The sequence below is a fragment of the Electrophorus electricus genome, chromosome 7 (assembly GCF_041902795.1).
Source record: "Electrophorus electricus isolate QZ-2024a chromosome 7, ASM4190279v1, whole genome shotgun sequence".
NCBI lineage: Eukaryota > Metazoa > Chordata > Actinopteri > Gymnotiformes > Gymnotidae > Electrophorus > Electrophorus electricus.
In genome coordinates, this window is record NC_137503.1 from 28,835,371 (window position 1) to 28,854,757 (window position 19,387).

Below are 19,387 nucleotides of genomic sequence, written 5' to 3' on the forward strand. Positions count from 1 at the left end.
GACTTGCAGTGGCCATAATGCAGGGGAGGGGGTACAGCTGCAAAGATTTGCATTCAATGATCAGTATAGGTATCGGATGCTACCACCAACCTAAATCCACTGTGGTCCGCCACTCGGAACACTAAGGAACGCGGGCTCCAAATTAGGAGTTGCCTGTCACCTTGTGCTGTAGTGCGATCACAGAACGAGAAAAAAGGGTATATTTTGACTATTGAGGACTAGATTATTGTGAGGAGGGATTCCATTGAGATGTGCTCTGTAAAAAGGCTATAAGATCAACTGCAGTGAGAGCTCAGTGGGAAGCAGCTGAACCGGGCAGCTGCCACCTGCTCTGTCACAGGAAATGCCACGACAGCAAGGCTTCAAAGGAGTGAGATACACAGAGATAAGCACACGCACCAGTGTTTGCTCATGCTGTCTCTGTAGCAGAGACAGGCCACCGATGCTTGATCCATAACCAGAGTGGCACAGCATAACAGGGATAATTGTGCTCTGCCCGACTATGTTATTTGCAATGGCACACAGTACCGGCAATAAGTTAATAACTAAAAGAAGCAAGAAAGGACCAGTTTGCATTGTTAAGGAACTCACGTGTGATACTAGCCAAGTTAAGGGACATTCTAAATTTTGAAGATAGCTATTATTTTTACAACACAAGATACTTCATAATATAAACAGAGCCTTTGACCAGAAGTGTCAGGGAATTTCCCATGTATGGTGGTCCTGCATGGTATGATCCCAAGTGGATGGATGCATGTTGCCATGGCAACAGAATTGGCTGTTGGCGAAGTAGAGCACTGCAGCTATCTTATGGAGAATGCAATGGTAGCAGAAAAACAGAACCTTCAGTAAAATTCAAGTTAAGTTTTCAGCAAAATTAAGTTCCCTCAATTTCAAACTTTTCCACTGAATCAAAAATAATTGATTTAAGAAAAGATAATACCAGCCTTGTGCTTGATGTCTGGATAAACATAGATATGCCTGCAAAAAATAGAAGAAAAAAAAAGCTCAGTGCTTTTGATATGATAATGTGAAAATAACAGGCTTCAGTGGAGGGCTGCCTGGTATACAGTGTGTAATGTATTTGCCCTGGAGTTACAAAAACCCAGCTTTATAATCCAGTCAGGGAAAGCTTATGCTTGACAGATAGCATCTTTGAAGAGGGTATTCGTCATATACTGGAACAGGACCGAATGTTTGCTTTTTCAGGCAACCTGTCTGAGTGACAGCAAAACTGTGACCATAGCAGGTGTCACTTTTCCTTACCTAGTCTTATTTTGGCAGGGTTTGACCTTTGTTAATTTTGCATAAGGCTATAGGGGCAAATGTCCTGGAAGCCCTAATATGGCCTTTCAGTGCAGAGTTTCCATGAATGAGTAATGCCTCTTCAGTCTTCTGGACCATGAAGCAGGTTACTGTACATCACCTAACTTACTGTTTGTTTGGTTTTTTTTGTTTTTTGTTGCCTTCAAAACATTCCCCTTTGCATACAGACTGCAGGACACAGAAGGGTGAGTGACACAGCCAGAGGAGGCTGATTAAGATTTCAGTCATCCACACTGACCTATGGAGACTTCTAGCATGGATTCTGGTTTCATCTCTTTGCCGTTAGGCACTACCACTGCACACAAGTGGGGACTCATTTTTATGCTCGATGCTCCTTGAAGTCTTCCTGTCTGTATCATTATGAGCAGCTGCCATTACTTAATAGGTTGCAGCGATATTCATTTGCTATGCCTTTGATTAAAGGCATGTCAAGAAGCAAAATTTAATGAGTGGTGGCCTTATAGAGTTATGCAAAATACCTTAAGCTAATTATGAAGCTATGCCAACACATTCCCTATTCCTGCCATTGCCTGTTTTCTCATTCCTAGGCTATAGTAAAGTTGAGTAACTTTGGACTTGGCCCTCTGAATTGGGTCACACCAGACATTGAGAGTGTTGCTGTACATGAGGTTGGAGCGGGTCAACTCGGGGAGCATGGGGGAGGGGAGGGCACACACGTGGGCTTCTCCGTCCACAGCTGCGAATGACTGCTTATGAAACAGGGCTTCAAAAAAGAGCATTTTGTGTGTGAGAGATACATTTTCATAAAGCGTGGGTACAATGAGGCCATGAGCCAGAGGAGAGACATTGCGAGAGCTAGTCTGTGTCAGGGGGAGGGAGCCTGTCCGAGTGAACAGCCTCGCCTGTGTCTCCCAGCCAGCTGTGTGCATTCCGTCTGACGGCCCACATTCCAGAAGGGGAATTGCTCAATCCTGCACCTTCCTCCTCACGCAGCACGGCCGAGGGGATGCAGTTCACCTCAGGGGGCGCTGGTAGAACACACATTTTCAGGTACAGTATGTGTTAAAAAAGTAGGAGAGAAAAAAAATGTATTGCACATGTGGTGTATCACTGGTGTATCACGCCAAGAGCCTGCACACAGCAAGCTGGAGAAATGTATAAATACTACAGTGGAAACATTCAAAAGAAAAAAAGAGTCATTATTGATTGTATAATGGGGTACATAAATATGTCTCACACAGCTTGCATGCACTACTACGCACTATGAAGGACTCTGTGTATTGACTAATACACAAACATACCACATTTCCTCAGTAGACACACGCCCTTCATATGCGTTCCTGGTCACGCTACCCTTTATTGTGTAAACAAACAAGTACACACACACACACACACACACACACACACACACACAAACGTACATACATAGTGCTTAAAGGTTCTCAGAAATGATACATTGTCACAATGCTAAATAGAACACAGTAATACTCAGTATTAAAAATGCCTCAGTGTTTACCAGAAACAATCAAAATAATTGCCTAATACAACGGTCTTACACAATACATACCACATGGTCCTATTTTATGACTTCACATAGAATTGCTCCACTGTGAAGCATTCAAGTATGGCTATAAAGAAAAATGCAATTTTGAAAAGCTAAACCAGCTAAATAAATAAACAAACTGAAGACAAGATAATTGTAATGTTCATCAGAATGCTTGCTGTACACTTACCAAAAAAAGAAAGAAAGAAAGAACGAAAGCATGTGATCAAAGTACCATCTCATCTTGACTAAAAGCTCGGTGCATCCTTGCACATAACTATTGATTACCATTTTCTCCATATTTAGCTAATGTTTTCCCCAATGCTGTTCTTACTGCTTACACACATTTGATGGGCATAGAAGAGCGTTTAAGTCAGCCCTAAAGACCGCGACACTATTAACATCCAAGATCTGCAGTATCAACCATCTAGCAATTATGCTGTGTCTGTGTGGCAAACCTGTACGGGATTAGTCATTCGCAGAGTGGTCAAGTACCGGTGTCTACTGGACCGCTGTATCAATCTGAAAGCATGGTACTTTGTCCAGGACGCGTGCGTGCGTGCGTGCGTGCGCGTGTGCGTGTGTGTGTGTGCACATTTCGCGCAATGTAGACGGATAATGTTTAGTGCAATTGAATTCCAAGGGTGAATAATTATCTCACACGACTGCATATATAGACTACTGTAGCTTGTAATTGCCAGCGTCAAACCAGCAGCCAATAGGGGAGCGTGTATCGCGTGACGTCAGGAAGGCGGGTCGGAAGCAGCCTGCTGGTGTGCGTGGAGAGGCATCCGAGAGCAGTCAGCTCCTGCACTGGCGCACGGTGTGTATGTGTGGCTGACTTCGTACTGAATGGACTAGATTCTCAGCCACGTAAGTAGTCACGCCACGGGAGATGATGTCTTGCTGAATTAAGGGATAGGCCTGGGAAGTTCGGCCATCCCTTTTTTCCTCTAGCATCCAAATCGTCGCCAAATTCAGCAATCCCGCAAGAGGTTTTGGAATAAAACGAAGTTTTCGCAGAGGACATCGACTCCCGAAAAAATTAATAAATACACAAAACAAAGGGCTTGCAATCCGGATGATACCCTTGCCATATTTGGTAGATGGCAATGGCAACCATAGCTGCATGGAAATGATTTGTGGAAGAAGGCCGCTGAATGAAAACGGAGCCCTCTCTCAGGAAATCTGATCCCGCTCACCGGTTAGCGAGTTAGCTGCATTTCTGCTAGCGAGCACTTTTGGCATTTAATGTTGATTTCCCACACTAGAAGATCTTGCCTCTATCCAGAACATCCAGCAGCATTTCTTCGAGTATTTTGCACTCACTTGGCTAGCTACCTGCTTTACGCTCTATTTAAAAGGGTCCTATAGCTGGATCACAGAATTAAGTGGTTCGCTGAAAACAAAATCGTCTTTATATCAAGCTTTATAGCTCAGGCCTCCTAATTCATTGCAGAAAACAAGGTAACTTTTTGGTTGTTACGTTCGTCGTCTCCGAAATTCAAGCCAAAATAACGCTAACGTTGTTGCAGTACTGTTTTAGCTTTCATGATTGTCGGACTTCATTTGAATGGTACTGACATTGTTCTGTTGGTAACAGATTACATGTACTTTGAAGTTGTTGCAGTCCAATGGTAGGGTATAATAAACCTTTCTAAGCAGTACGTTTGATAAAGGGAATATAGTTTCCTTTATGCATTTTGGATTGCAATAGTCTAGGCACATTCTGGACGTACGTCTGTCTCATCCCCAAGTTCATTTTCCGCAGTTCAATCGTCGACCCATCTTCCTTAGGACAAATCCCATCTAACACTCATGAACATACAGAGGTCAAATCCCATTAACATTTCACGTTATGGGAGATCAAGGCACAAAACGCACGAATTTGAGGAGTTATCTTGCCTAAGGACTACAGAATCCAACCAGAGCTTTAGCCCCAATTTAGGAAGCCCCAGCCCTCCAGAGACTCCGGACTCCTCGCACTGCATTTCATGCATTGGAAATTACCTTTTGTTGGAGCCGCTTGAGGGAGACCACGTTTTCAGGGCCGCCCACTTGCACAGTGGAGAAGAGCTGGTTTGCAAGGTAAGCCAAATCCTCACTTCCAGTCAGAGCATATTGGGTGATTTTCTGGAGCGACTCGGGGATATTGACTGTACAAGTGAACCGGACCCCGAAGGTCGCTGAGAATCTTAAAATATGTTTACTGTTTCGCAAGTGACTTGCATCTTATGCGTTACTTGTGTTTTCTTGCATTGCGTGTAAATGTGTTTTGGAATATTCTATCGCGGTGCTTGTAATCGAGAAGGTTGGGGTAATGGAAAAGCCTAGGAAATGCTCGGCCGTACTCTGTCGATCATGTTTCGTGATGGAGCGATGACAAAGGGGCGAGTAACGATGTCCAGAGCCCAAACTCCAACGTTACCATGGTATTCCTTTTAGGATCACCGTGTTCTCACGCTGGGGCTGGCGTGGACGTGTACTGTTCTGTGAGCCTCTTTTTAATACGTGACTTGCACCACTGACGACTAGGGCAGTAGATGAAGGGGGGGGGGGTGGTACATTTTAGCTACATTAATGACTAGATCGAGCATATAAATGCTTTTGTTTCTTACATAAAAGGGGTAAGGGAGCATCCAGAAGAATCTAGAGTTCATATGGGAAGTAAGACAGATTACACTCTGTATACCTTTATAAGAATTGGGCCTCTGAGGTCCACCATCAGTGTGCTATATTTACCCAACTTTTCTTTTTAATGTCTGTTACCCTACAACATCAAAGATCAATGTCTGTTTTGGCTTTCAATTGATGCAGAGATGTATGCCTTGCTTCTCAATGCTGCTGGATTGCAGTCCTTTTGTCTCTGAACTCTCCATTGTCTTACTAAACAGTGTCTTATTTTGAGAATGGAAATTCTGATTTGAGTGGCAGTTTAAGACCATTTTACATGAGTACGAGACCCATTAAGGACAGTAACTTTACACAGCTCTCCAGATCTCCTGGGGTCCATGCCAGCATCTAATTGTATGTCAAATGCTCCCTTTTCTATTTACAGGTATTTGATATCAGTCGATACCAGGAGTCCTTGGCAGCCTACTTTGTACTGGGCGCCCACCAAAACATCAGCCAGATTGTGGAAATCCTCCTGGGGGACACACGGGCATATGTGTTCTTTGAGAGGAGCCATGGAGACATGCACTCGTTTGTCCGCACGCGCAAGAAGCTGCGCGAGGAAGAGGCTGCCCGGCTCTTCTATCAGATAGCCTCTGCTGTGGCGCATTGCCACGACAATGGCCTGGTTCTCCGAGACCTCAAGCTGAGGAAATTCGTCTTTAAGAATGAGGAAAGGTAAGAGGCAAAGGCAGTGTGCACAGTGGCCCTCAGTGAGCGTGCAGTGTTCCCCAGCTTTTGTGGTTATCTTTTGTACCTGCTGTGTCCTCTCAGTCCATTTGATATACAGCTACGTGTTAACTGGAGATTTCCTCTAGTGTTGAGACAGGCACAGTAAATGTTGCTAGTCCATATGCTATGCCCAACGGGGTACATCTTAGAATGTAAAATACAGCCTGACCATATCATCCACTGCCTCTAAATTTAGGCTGGTGTAATAGCAGTGTGCATTATGAATTTGGGTGGTCGTCCTGTTTAAGCTAAACGGAAATAGCGCTTCCAGCCAAACGAGTCCCCTTAGATTCCTTGCGGCTCAGCACGTGGAAAGGGAATAGATGGGAGAAGATCCGGACTGCAAATGTGAGCTCGGCTCAGCGCACTGTAGTCTAGGCCTGATGACTAATGGCTGACTGGTGTGATGGATGTAGCCAGGGGTGGGCTTCTTCCTGAGCCTGAAATGAAACACCAAGTGTGCACCAAGATGGGAGCAGGGAGCCAGGCGCAACCTGACCCCTGGCTGGAGGGGCTCAGCACGGAGCCCTGCCGGCTTCCTAACCTGCTTAGAACATGGGCTGAGGCCCCTAGCGTTGAGAAGCAGCACAGAAGGGTCTGATTTCCCGCTGGGTCACTACTAGTTTTGGACAAAATCGCCATGCCAGTGATGAGTCACCACTGAGTTCTTTAGTTTTTCTGCGTAGGCTTAGTTTTATATTCCATCTGGGGAAAGTGGTTCTTCAGTTTATGTGCAGTTCAGAGCACATTTAGATAGTGGCTTAGGTGCCCCACTCTGGTTTGCCCAAGTCTAAGCCAGAGTCCTTTTCACACTAGACGTGTGTGTGTGTGTGTGTGTGTGTGTGTGTGTGTGTGTGTGTGTGTGTGTGTGTGTGTGTGTGTGTGTGTGTGTGTGTGTGTGTGTGTGTGTGTGTGTGTGTGTGTGTGTGTGTGTGTGTGTGTGTGTGTGTGTGTGTGTGTGTGTGTGTGTGTGTGTGTGTGTGTGTGTGTGTGTGTGTGTGTGTGTGTGTGTGTGTGTGTGTGTGTTTTTCCACTCTGCAGTAGAGGAGTGAGTCACATATGCTGCATGTCATTTGTGGGTTATTTTGAGCTGGCTGCTCTCCTGTTATACTGCGTCCCTCTGCTACTGGATAGAAACAGAGCGAGGGGTCAAAGGGTTAGGTCAGGCAGTACACACACTGGTTACACTTGCCTTCCACATAACGACTGAGCCGGTAAGATGAAAATAGGATCATGAGTTGACTGAACCTGAGAGGCATATTTATGATTTCCATTCAGATTCCTTTGGATAATTTCCAAGCTTTATTTACTATGTTTGTGAAAGCAAGAGAAACTGGGATTTTCCTCATTTTGTTTGATTACTTAAGGGATGTGTGTTCCCTGATTAGGTGTAAGTAATTTTGTCATGTTTCCTGCTTCCTCGGATTTTGCTAATTTCTTTGGTCTTTTGCTGCTATGTGTAGTTATGCTTCCCATGGATTATGTGGGAAAGGTCTACTTTCATTAAAATCATAGGCAGGATCAGTGTTTTTCCTGAGAGAAGCCTTTGCCAGGGCCAGAGCAGAATATCCAGAGGCAGGCATTTCTCTCATTTTTATCAGTGAAGGATATTTATCATCCAATGCAAGTTCTGCCATTATGACAACTGCTATTTTTTCCTTAATTATAAGTGGATATATCTTCCTTCAACAGAGGAGTTTCTCTTTACATTTTCTCATCTTGTGTTCCTCAGGAGCCTCGTGAAGTTGGAGAGTTTGGAAGACACATACCTCTTGGAAGGGAATGATGACTCTCTCTCGGACAAACACGGCTGTCCAGCCTACGTGAGCCCGGAGATCCTCAATGCTAGTGGCAGCTACTCGGGGAAGGCAGCTGACGTGTGGAGTCTGGGTGTCATGCTGTACACCATCCTCGTCGGCCGCTACCCGTTCCATGACGTGGAGCCCGGGTCGCTCTTCAGCAAGATCCGCCGCGGCCAGTTCAGCATCCCTGAGACGCTGACACCCAAGGCACGCTGCCTGATCCGCAGCGTGCTCCGGCGGGAGCCAGCAGAGCGCCTCACATCCCGTGAGATCCTGGAGCACCCCTGGTTCCTGGCTGCCACCAGCCAGGCTGGTGGGGCCCACATCCGGGGGGAGCGTGACGCAGACCAGACAGTACCAGAGGCCATTGTGGAGGAAGAGCTGGAGCAATTCTTCAGCTGAGCAGCACAAAAACTAAAAACAAAACAAACATTTTGCCACTTGTTTTAGATGACAAAAGAAGTTAACAAGATAAGACACCTTCCCAATGAGTGTATCTCCCATTCTGTGGAGAAACCTGGCAAGATCTGGCTTAATGGTGTGGAACACCTTGAGCAAGAACTTCTAGGCAATGCAAATGTAAATGTTCAGTAATGTAGCAAGACTTAACTTTTAGTTTGATGGGGGTTTTTTTGTTTTTGTTTTTGTTTTTTTTTTAAGTGGTGCTCTTGGGGTGTACAAGTTGCATTAAGCTACAATAAACACAATGGCACAGGAGACCTCAGCCAAGGAGAACAAACCCCACCATGGGGCAGACTTCAACTACTCCTGTTCTGAGTTCTGATTCATCAATGTGGACAGCATAGTCAACACATACTGAACTCCTAAAGCATTTTTGTCACCTGTATCTATTTATTATGTGTTATTTTTTTAAGTATATTACTTACACGAATCTGCTCTTTCATAGCCTTATAGGCCAATACTATACAGTGTATGTGCTGGCTATCAGTAGAATTACAAAAATAAGTTTATTTTTCATCTTCAGGCATAACCACCCCCCATTGTGTAATTATGTTAAATTGCATAATTTCTGTTATTTGTGTAAAGCTGCATTAAGGCAGCTCTTTTCGTTGCATTAAGCTATTCATTTCACACTGTTCCTGCTTCTGTTCCTCTATAACCTAAAAACCTTTCCCGAGCCTCCCAACATGACGAGCACTTGACTTGCGATGGCTAGGTGAACGGTCCATTCCACCTCTCTAGCACCTGGCTCATTTTCATTTCCTTCTTCTGCATATATTGAAATTTCTTTTTTTTTTTTTTTTTTTTTTTTTTTTTTAATATATATAATTTAAAGCAACTACTATATTTAAGAGAATGCGTGCAGGTTTTCCCCCCCCACCTCCCATTTTAGACTCGGGTTTCCATAAATATTGTAGCCAATACTTTTGACACAGGACAGTGTGGATCTTGGCATTAAACTGTCCCAAGGTTTAGACTAACCCATCTAACTTTTGTGCCAGTATTTGTGCCCCATGCCGTCTGTGCTGATAGTATTCCCTTTTTTACATTTTGACTCCACCACAGTTAAAGAATATTTCTATGACCACACACTCTCCAGTACCTCATGTTTAATTTTTTTTACTGCCTGCGTAGGTTCTGTGAAATGATCATGTTCTGAATGGGTACATGTGGACATGTTTTTGTCGTATATCAATGTTACTTGAACTTGTGATATCTAGTCGCATGTGCCCTTTTTGAATGCTATAGCCTGCCGAGCAGGGGGGTGGGGAAGCTGTTTTAACGTTCTTTTCCTGAAGTAAATTCTTGCTTACTTAAGCATAGTTTTGTTTTTGTTTTTGGTAGAATGATCTACCCACTTACGTAGGTGCTGATTAGGTGCTAATGTTGAAGGAGGCAAGTCTTGTGTGTGTTTGTTTTTTCTCTTTCTTTTCCCTTTTGTTTCCTTTTGAAGGGGGGGCATGCATGATGGGATATCTGCCTCAGATGCTCTGATTGTAATGTAACTGATTTTGGTGTTTTGTCCAAATTTATTCAGTAAATAAATTGTGAACTGCACACTGAAAATTGTTTTTCGTAGTTCTGTGACTGGAAAGAGGTGGATTGTTTTTGTTTTTGGTGCACAAGCTTGGTGTCGTATATCCATGAAGGTGCTTATGGATAAATATAAAGGGCTCCACTGTTGCACACAAAAAAAAAAACTTCCCACATTGTAGTAGTTATGCTGTAGTCATTCATTTGTTCGCCAGCTTGGATATACTCACTGAAATAAATTTTAAATAAACTATATATTTATTATCTTAAGATCCTAGGAAGTAACTGCAGTGTACTGTAGTATAAGCTGTAGAGGTGGTAGAAGTAAAACATTTAATGAAGTCCACAAGATTTCCTGAAAAACATGTTTGAGGCAGATGTTCAGTGTGTTTGTGCATGTGTCCCCAAGTCTGTTGGGACTCCCACAATTTTTTTTTTTAAGCCTAGCATAAAACCTGTTCTCTTAAATCTAAATATCTCTCAAACAAGTTATATATATTTAACTATATTAATCTTTTTTTTGGAAAGACTAATATGAAGAATTTTGTCCCCAGATCAGTATCTGTCGAGGCTATGGCTGGCGGTGTGTATGCCTAGAGGGCATGCAGTTTTACATGTGTACCCTTTACATGATCAGTAGTAGGCAAGGACTGGGACTCGGGCACTTGGCACTAGTTTTTCCATCACTGTACGCACATTAGTAAGATCTTCATGCTGTACATATAGTATGAGCTCAGAGACTTAAAAAGGAGGAGCATGCAGATGTAGAGATCTATATATATATATATCTATATATATATATATATTTATATAGCTGAGTAATCCGTTATGTGTACTCAGAGATGCCAGTTTATTTTCCTTCATTGTAGTTCTTTTTGGTCAGTTCTGTGTGATCGGAAGTTAAATTCCTGATAGAACCTTGTCATGCTCTGCACAATTGTGCCAGCGTATCCAGGGGACTCTTTCATGTTCAGAAAGAAAGGGCAGGCACTGTGTGGATATTTTGTGTGTACACATGCATTGATATTGTTTTCTGCTGTATTTGCATTAACTGTATTTACAAATGCATTTGCAATATAGGTGTACCTTAAAACAACATCTGCCCTTTGGTCAAAAACTACACTCATGAAAAAGGCCAATAAAGGTTGACACACACACACACACACACACACACACACACACACGACAGGAGTACAGGGCTTCAGTACAATCAGTCAGCTGACTTCAGGGTGCAATAGTGGTCCGAGCAGAGTGCAGTTCACTGTAAAATGTATGACCACCTATTAAATTCAGCCCTGGAGTGATCACTGTAATGTGAGAGAGTGTGTAATATATGGTCCATACAGGGTATTAGAATGAGTCTAAAGTCTCTGTATTTGGTATGGGAGAGCTATGCTCCTGCTCCCTGTCTCCTGGAATAGATCTGTACATTTGTTGTTGCAGATGCACAAATGTGACCTCAGCACAGCTTTCACAGAAAGCCACTAATCAGACCAAAGCAGGCACACTTTGACGTCCATGTGTCACTTCCATCACCCCAGCCTTTGCTTACTTTGGTCCATGTGATTACAGACATCATGCCATGTCGGCACTGCTATAAATATGGTTTGTTGCAAAAATCTTTCTGAAGGAGACATGGAGACAAAAATGAGGTACTGTGTGCGTTGAGATTTGCTTTCATGTTTTCTTTATTCCTTTCATATTCACAGCATGACATTATCATTTATCAAATTCATCTATTTCCTGCGTGATATTTAAACGCTGCTGAGGCCGAAGTGAACGGCACACAGTTGAATTCATTAGGAAGGAGGAAGCTAATGATTAGGCTACCACCTAGTGTGGGCAAAATGGGTTTTAGATGCCGTTGGAAATATTTTAATGACTGTGCTTATTGCCCCCTCTGGTGGACAGACAGGAAGCTTAGCAGCGATAGGGAAATTTCTCAAATAATTCCCTCCATATTAGTGTTTTATAATATATAAAAGTGGTATTAAAATTTGTTGCAGTTCATCTTTACAAGTAATATTAAATTACTTTAATTTGCCCAGTGTGCAAAAATGTTAATTATATTTACTGTTTTTTAAAACATTAAAGGAACATTTTCCTCAAGCAAAAGTACATATCTGAGTTTCTCCTCCTCACTTCAAGTCCCATAATGGGAGCTCATTCCATTCCTATAATGTTATATATTTACATATACATATGTATATATTTACATATTTACATGTTGGATTTCCTTATATGAATTTAAGGGGCATTGGTTTATTGAGTTTAATTATCTGAACTAAATCCAGTATCTTCTTCACTTTCGTTTGAAACAGTCATCTGTGACAGTTCTTTTTGGTCACCTTCAGAAACTGCTTCCTAAAGCAGCAGGTTACTTGGATCAGTCATAAAATGCCAAGACTGATAGAGCATCAGGGAGGAATTCTGGCTGCAGCCAACTGACTAAAAGGTTAGGAACAGGACTTTGTAAAGGCTTGGCACTGTCACTGTAACTCAACACTCAGTGTTTTGGGATGCGCATTGCTTTCACTGCAAACTGAAGTTGCAAAACAGCATAAGGTTTCTGAGCCTCCAGACCACCCCCCACATACACCCTCCCCACCCCACATCCCACCCCCCACACATATCTGGATGCGCGCATGCACACATCTCCTATGCTACACATAAACTTGCAGTTCTGTGTGCCAGAGGAAGCCATGTATATTATTATAGGGCACACCCATTGATGGCATGGCACTTTACAGTTGCAGTAGTAGTAGCACCACTTGCAAAGTCAGCAAAATCTTTTCTGGTATCTTGTTTTTAACCACAGGCTGGTCAAAATATTTTGAACCAAGATATGCTGAAAACTGAACTGTGCTTTTATTTTAAAAATGACAAAATTAAGGATTGCTAAAATGCCGTGCATGTACATGTAAATTATTGCTGTGTTGCATTATAGTGTGTGTTGTCCATTTTGGTTTATTTACAAATAAATGTTAATTTAACTTGATATCGGGAAATTGTTAGTCTAACGCCAGTTGTGCTAGCTTCCCTGGTGATTATCTGGTGATTAACAATTCATTATTAGTGAGTTAAATTGCGTGCTATGAGACCACCGGTTATAATTCAATTGACTTTTAGAATAAGTCAGAGAAGGATGTTTACTCAGAATACCCAGTTTATTCAAAAACCTGAACTGAGTCCTAATTTCTGGAGCAGAAGATGGTGGATAGTAAGCTTTGGCTTAACGGATGTTTTAAATGATGTTTACTGAGTTCAAGACACTGCGGCACACTGAGAGCACAGCAGGCCAGACTTGCTGGTTGGCAGATACTGAGCCTTCTCTGTTACTGGGTTCCCTCCATGTTTATTGATCTCTTCTCATTCTTTCTGATGCCAGAACAAATCAGGCCCAGGACTCAAACTTGTACTAAGATTTTATTATTCATAGTTTATTATTCACTTTCATTTTTTGAACCAAACAACGAAAGGGTTGCACTGTATCTTAATTCAACACTTCTGCACTCCTAATACTGCATTTCAAGAAAGCTGAGCTGCTTGGAACTAAACAGCATGTAACGCAGTACTGGACACTGCAGGGCACTCTGACCAAGCAGGTTCATTACTGCTGATGGTGTCCGCAATGTACCCTGCTAATGTCTTGGCCATGTGGACACCCTGGTCGAGGCGATGGGGTTTCCCAGGCATGCTAAGGGCAAAGCAAAGCACAGGTCCTGCAGCAAGCCAAACGCCACAGCTCCAAAGATCTCCCTCCAAGTGCGGAGCAGGGGGCTACTGTGAAGGCAGCAAGGCACTGGACAATGAGAGCATTTATGTCAGTTTGGCTTTGCACTTCAACACATTTAATCTGAAATGAAACAATGGATTTTAAAATGGAAAATGTGATTTTTAATTTTAGGACTTTTACATCTATATTGTGTGCAGGACAAAAGGAATTCTAGCTCATATAATACATTGTCTACTAATTTTACAGGAAATCGAAAGGGAATAAAATTAACTAAATATATCAAGATAATCTCTAATAGTTATACTTAGTAAATTGTTGCAAATGCTTTGTAATCGATGTCTGAGTGCAACCCATAGGCATCACTAGACATAGACATTGCTTGTTTCAGGGATTTTTTCCTTCATGTAACTGCTGGTCATCTAACATATGGCACTCCATCAGCGAAACTTGATGTCATCGGCATGAACGTCTCCCAGTGGAAGTGATTCACTCATCTTTATTGACTGACATTGTATCTGCCACTAGACACAGCAGATAAAAGAAGAGTTCTGATGTGTATTGACGCTGCTTAACTGCTGAGATGTAACCCGGTGCTTCAGAACCCATGAGACAGGTCTTCACCTTGAGCAAGACAACACACACACTGCTAAAGCAGCTGTAGAGGGTTACAGGTTCAAAGGGCAGACGTTCCTTGGCTGGCCAAGTCAGTGGCCTGACGTGACCCCCACTGAGCTTGCCTTACACTCACTAAAGACAAACCTATTACTATTATAAACCCTCTGAGGTCATGCAAGTGAATATTTCTCTTCACAGTAACCTTGGTTACTTCAACTTTGTCCAAAACAAAGTATTTAAGATGTTTGATTACATTTAAATCACATTTAATGACGTATTCTGTATTCCTTTATCTGTAGTGAAATACATTTAAAAGTAATCTTCCCAACACTGATCCTGGATATTGTTCACAATCTGTTCCATATTAGTTCCTTGGTCCTTCTGCCATGTGGTCTTCTGTGATCTTTTATTGATTTCTTCTGATGTTCTTGCCTCATGACAACCTGCCTCACTAGCACTGACACCTCTTTGGTCATTATGGTGAGAGACAACAGCCATACACTCCAGAGGCAAATGCCACATCTAAACTCAACTCCCAACCTTTTCATAGCGCTCCTATGACACACAGCTGTGACAGCATCGTACCAGCTCACTGGCCTTTCCCCGCCCAGATTCAGGTCCCTCTCACCTGTGTACTGATAAGATGCACCTGTCTCTCATTCCAGTCACCCTTATAACATTCCAGTTTCCCACCTCCAACTCGTGAAGTATTGTATCCCTATATGCATGCCGAGCTTTCTTTGTTCCTTTTAATTCCCCTGGCTTTTGACCTCTGCTTCCTCCTCAGACTGCGCCTCGTTCCTAGCCCCTTGGATTACTCAGGTTCGTGCCTACTGATTTACAGAGGGAACAGTACTCTCGACTCTTCTCATCTGAACCTCCTGCGTTGACCCATTCCTGTCAGTGCCAATAAACTCTTGCAATTGGATCCTCAGTTACCTGTGTCTGGGAGTTCGTTACAACAGCTGGCCATTCCAAATATGAACACTTGTTGCCCTATAACAGCAGTATAATGGGAGACTACGTTTAAAAAGGACTACAATTATTGTATATAATCCCTTGTAATTCAGCATATTTCAAAGCCCAACAACAAAAAATGATGTCATTTTCCATTTACTTATACATATTGTATACAGTCCCCACCTCAGGCTTACATAATGTAATCATTTAAGCCAAGTAATATAATGATTTGTGTATACATTAGAGTATGTTCCCCCACTCAACCATTTAGGAATATTCTGCCTTTCCGGTAAATTACAATGTTCAAAAACACTTTGGTACACTATCTTCTTGCTTGAGGGTACAATCACCTTCCAGTGACCATTCCAGTCCTAGCCAGTAGATGGCATACACAAATGCTAATTAAGGATGTTGCAATAAAGTTATGAAACAGTGCACTTATTGGACATTTTTAAAGCCCCAAACAGTATATCTGTGTGATTTAAAGTGGGTTTACTGGGTTTATTACCTATGCAATAACTTGTGTAGTGCATCATAATATAGACAAATTACAGATACTGTCAATTACAACATTTATTACAGACTTTTAAATAAATTGAATTCTTTATGTTCAAACAACTTCACAGAATAAGACATGAGATATGTGCAGTTTATGAAATACTGTAAAAGATCAGTGCATCTTTTTACTGACTTTTCTAAATGGCGTATACAGAATATAAAAGGAAATACTGATTAATAATCGAAGAGCTTCTCCAGAGTGGAAAAAGCAAACATTAATTGATAACTGTGGTTATAACTGGAAGATAATTCTAGAATAATCTAGAATAATAATAATAATATAGTAATCTAGTAATCTGGTTACTTTTATGACCTCTTTTACCCAGTAAATTAAATAAACACTGAACTATTGAAATGTAAATTTATTGTATTGAGCTACTTTTAAATAGATCACTGTATTCTGTGTATGTAATCAACAAAACTGAACTTATTATTAATATTTCAGTACTTTTATTATCCTTATAAAATATTTCTGAAGTATTCTACTTTTTTATACTCAACAAAACTCATTACAAATGGCATTACATTAAAAACAATTATATCTTGCAGTAAAATGTACACTCCTTTTTCAATAGTTCAGTACATCCACCCAAAGTGAAGGTAACTAACTGTTTCACCAAATCTGCAGCAACCACTTTGGTATGCCTTTGTTTTGTGTTTCTGAAGTGGTCAATTATATGGTCAGTGAACAGTATTATTGAAGCCTCATGACGACAGCAAATTGGTGCGTGAGTGTGTGTGCTGTCTGAGCCCTCTCACACCCTTTCGTCAATACCCAATTATCCTCTCCGTTGCCTCTCCCCACTGATGGAGAATGCTGAAAATAGCTGCAAGGAGCATTGCCTCCTAATTGCAGCTACCACCACTCACTTGCTGTATTGATCATATATTAGGCGCTGGCTACGTGGGAGAGGCCACATGGAGCCGTGGCGAGGATTAGGGGTTGTCGAGTCCGGTGTCCAACCACCTCGCAAAAGACTTCCGTTAGTGTATGTTCCCTTGATAGGTTCTTGGAATGTATTCTTAACAAACAGTGGTAAAGGGTCACTGCTGTACCAGACAGATATACTCCTTGATGTATTAAAAACTTAAGATGAGAAGTTTCCTGGTAGATATTTTTGGTTAATATTTTCTGTTAAAAAGACATATTCACAGTGTTGTTACATTGCTGCTCTCCCATTGTTCAGGTGTTTCTGGAGTGCACTTTGATGTGCACAGCACCACTTTCAGCTCTTTATCTCTTTCTTCTAGCTCTTTAGCTTCACTCGCACCTTAAATTAAGGCTTTTATTTGGTCTAGAATGTATCCAACAAATAAACCCAATCCCATAGAAATTATGCTCCAAAGCCATTTTAGTTAATACTAGTCTTCAGCACAGAGTGCAGTAATGGTATACTGTCTAGCACTGGCTTTCCTCTGGACCACTGTCGGATTCTGCCCAAAGGTCAGTTTTAAATGAGCAATTTGCTCCCTGTGGGTGCAATCTGTAAAGGCACTGCAGTGGTGAGTCCATGTTGCTGGGTTTCAGGACAGAATCCCAGCAGTGCCATGTGCTGTTTGTCCCTAGGAGACCTCGGCCAATTAGACACATTTTTGTTGGAAAGTGAGCCTGACAAGGTTCCTCTCTCTGATTTTGCTACACGTTAGCCTCACGTTACTGTATGTGTGTACTTTTGGGAAGATGTTTGGGGAAGATATGCTCACAGGCTTTGCTCATATCAGAGGAAGCATGGACTAGATTTTCTCTTCCCTGATTGGTCATTATGAGGGCTGGACCCTATTCTGCTGGACTGATTAAGGTGACTAAAAGTAATACAGTTATGACAAAAAAATGGTAATAATGACAGCAATAGCAGACCTGTTCCTAGCATACCTGTAGACCTGTAAAAAATATAATGTTGACATTTTCTTGAGCTTTAACACAAAGTACTATAGTGTTATCCATTATCATTACTTACAAGTCACTGAAGGTCTTAATTAAGGTCAAAGTTAACATCTTTTAGTTTCTGAGCTAGTGTGCCTCCTCACTCTTACATGCAGTTACACATATTTCCATGCTCACAATAAAGAATCTACCAGACATGGTGCTTATCTTCTTTGTCTAGTCCTTGTTCCACACTACTACACATCTGCACACAAATACTTAAGGTGATTTTACCATCCAGTCACTGAACTGAATATGATGTGTGGCAATTTGTCGAGCTCTCACAACTCCTGGGGCCTATTCAAGGACATTGGATGTTGCGTGTAAACCAAGCTCATGACATCATGAACAAGCTATAAACCCAGAGAGGACCTCTAAATGAAGCCCCTGCCGGGGCAGTGTGGGAGGAAGCGCCATGGATGCAGGAGGGATACTGCTTCTCGTCTTTGCCCAGCAACCAATTACCCATACCTGTTTGTCCACAGTGGCCCATGCTCATGTGGGGAACAGTACCTTGGCTCTTTCCCTCTCTGTCTGTCTGTCTTTCTAATATATATACAGACTTTTCTTAGTTTCTTCCAGGAGGACCCATGACAAGGTCAACGAGAGCTCTGCAACATGGCTATTATTAAAATGACAAAATTAAATAAATAGACAGTTTATTTACATATTTAGTTTATAAACTGCATTGTCCCGTTCTCTGTTGTCTCTTATTGATTGGTTTTGCCCTTTTGCGCATTCAAAAATCACTCTCCTTTAAGAATAAGCCGTCGGAGAAACGAGCAGAGGAAAAATCTTGCACATGCCACATACATAGCCACAGGCAACATCTCACTCCATGCTAAAGCCGCCGCGATGCTTGATAGGGTCAGCTGTGAAAATACTCTCAGGTCAGAAGAAACCTATCAGAACGCAATGCACTACCTCCCCTGTGCCCTGGAGCTTACCAGCTCTCAATAAACTGCACATATATCCATATATTTTAAGGTTGCATTCGAAGCACAATGCAAGAGAAAACATCATTTGCTTCCAAGGAAATAAATTAAAGACTGCAGGAAAATTGACAGATGTTGTGCTTAATAATGAATAAGAGGCCATCTTCAATATTTAATAGTGTGTGATGTATTATATATGTGCCATCATTCCCATCTTTATAGATCAATTACCAGATATATCATTTACAACTCTTTGGGATTACTCAGTTAATTTATGCACGCTATGCAAAATCGAGCTTCTAAACCCTAAATGTCAGACAAACGAATTTGAGAGAATTTACATATGGAAGATAAATATGAATGGCTCCAACTTAAGAAACTTACAAATGTGACAACTTTTAAAACTTGTGAGCAGTCACTGGTAGGCTTACGTTGTCTCGATGTAATTGGACGCGGATAAAACACTGTGCCTACGGAAGTTTAGGAGCATGCACCATCTCGCTGTAAACAGACATGGGCGAAGAACAGGTAGAAGTGCAATTCCGTGTGTAGGCAAGCAAGCGGCGCTGACGTGCCCTGTACGCGCCGCACAAAGGCGAAGGCGAAAGGGGAGGAGCGGAGCTGGAG

General features: G+C 42.0%; 1 protein-coding gene across 1 annotated transcript; it reads left to right on the plus strand.

Annotated features, from left to right (window-relative positions):
- Window positions 1–3,618: 3,618 nt before the first annotated feature.
- trib2 (tribbles pseudokinase 2) lies at window positions 3,619–10,063 on the plus strand. The gene is made up of 3 exons (XM_026997758.3): window positions 3,619–4,918; window positions 5,889–6,181; window positions 7,968–10,063. The coding sequence occupies exons 1-3, from the start codon at window positions 4,649–4,651 to the stop codon at window positions 8,437–8,439; spliced, it is 1,035 nt and encodes a 344-aa protein (XP_026853559.1). The 5' UTR covers window positions 3,619–4,648; the 3' UTR covers window positions 8,440–10,063.
- Window positions 10,064–19,387: the final 9,324 nt, after the last annotated feature.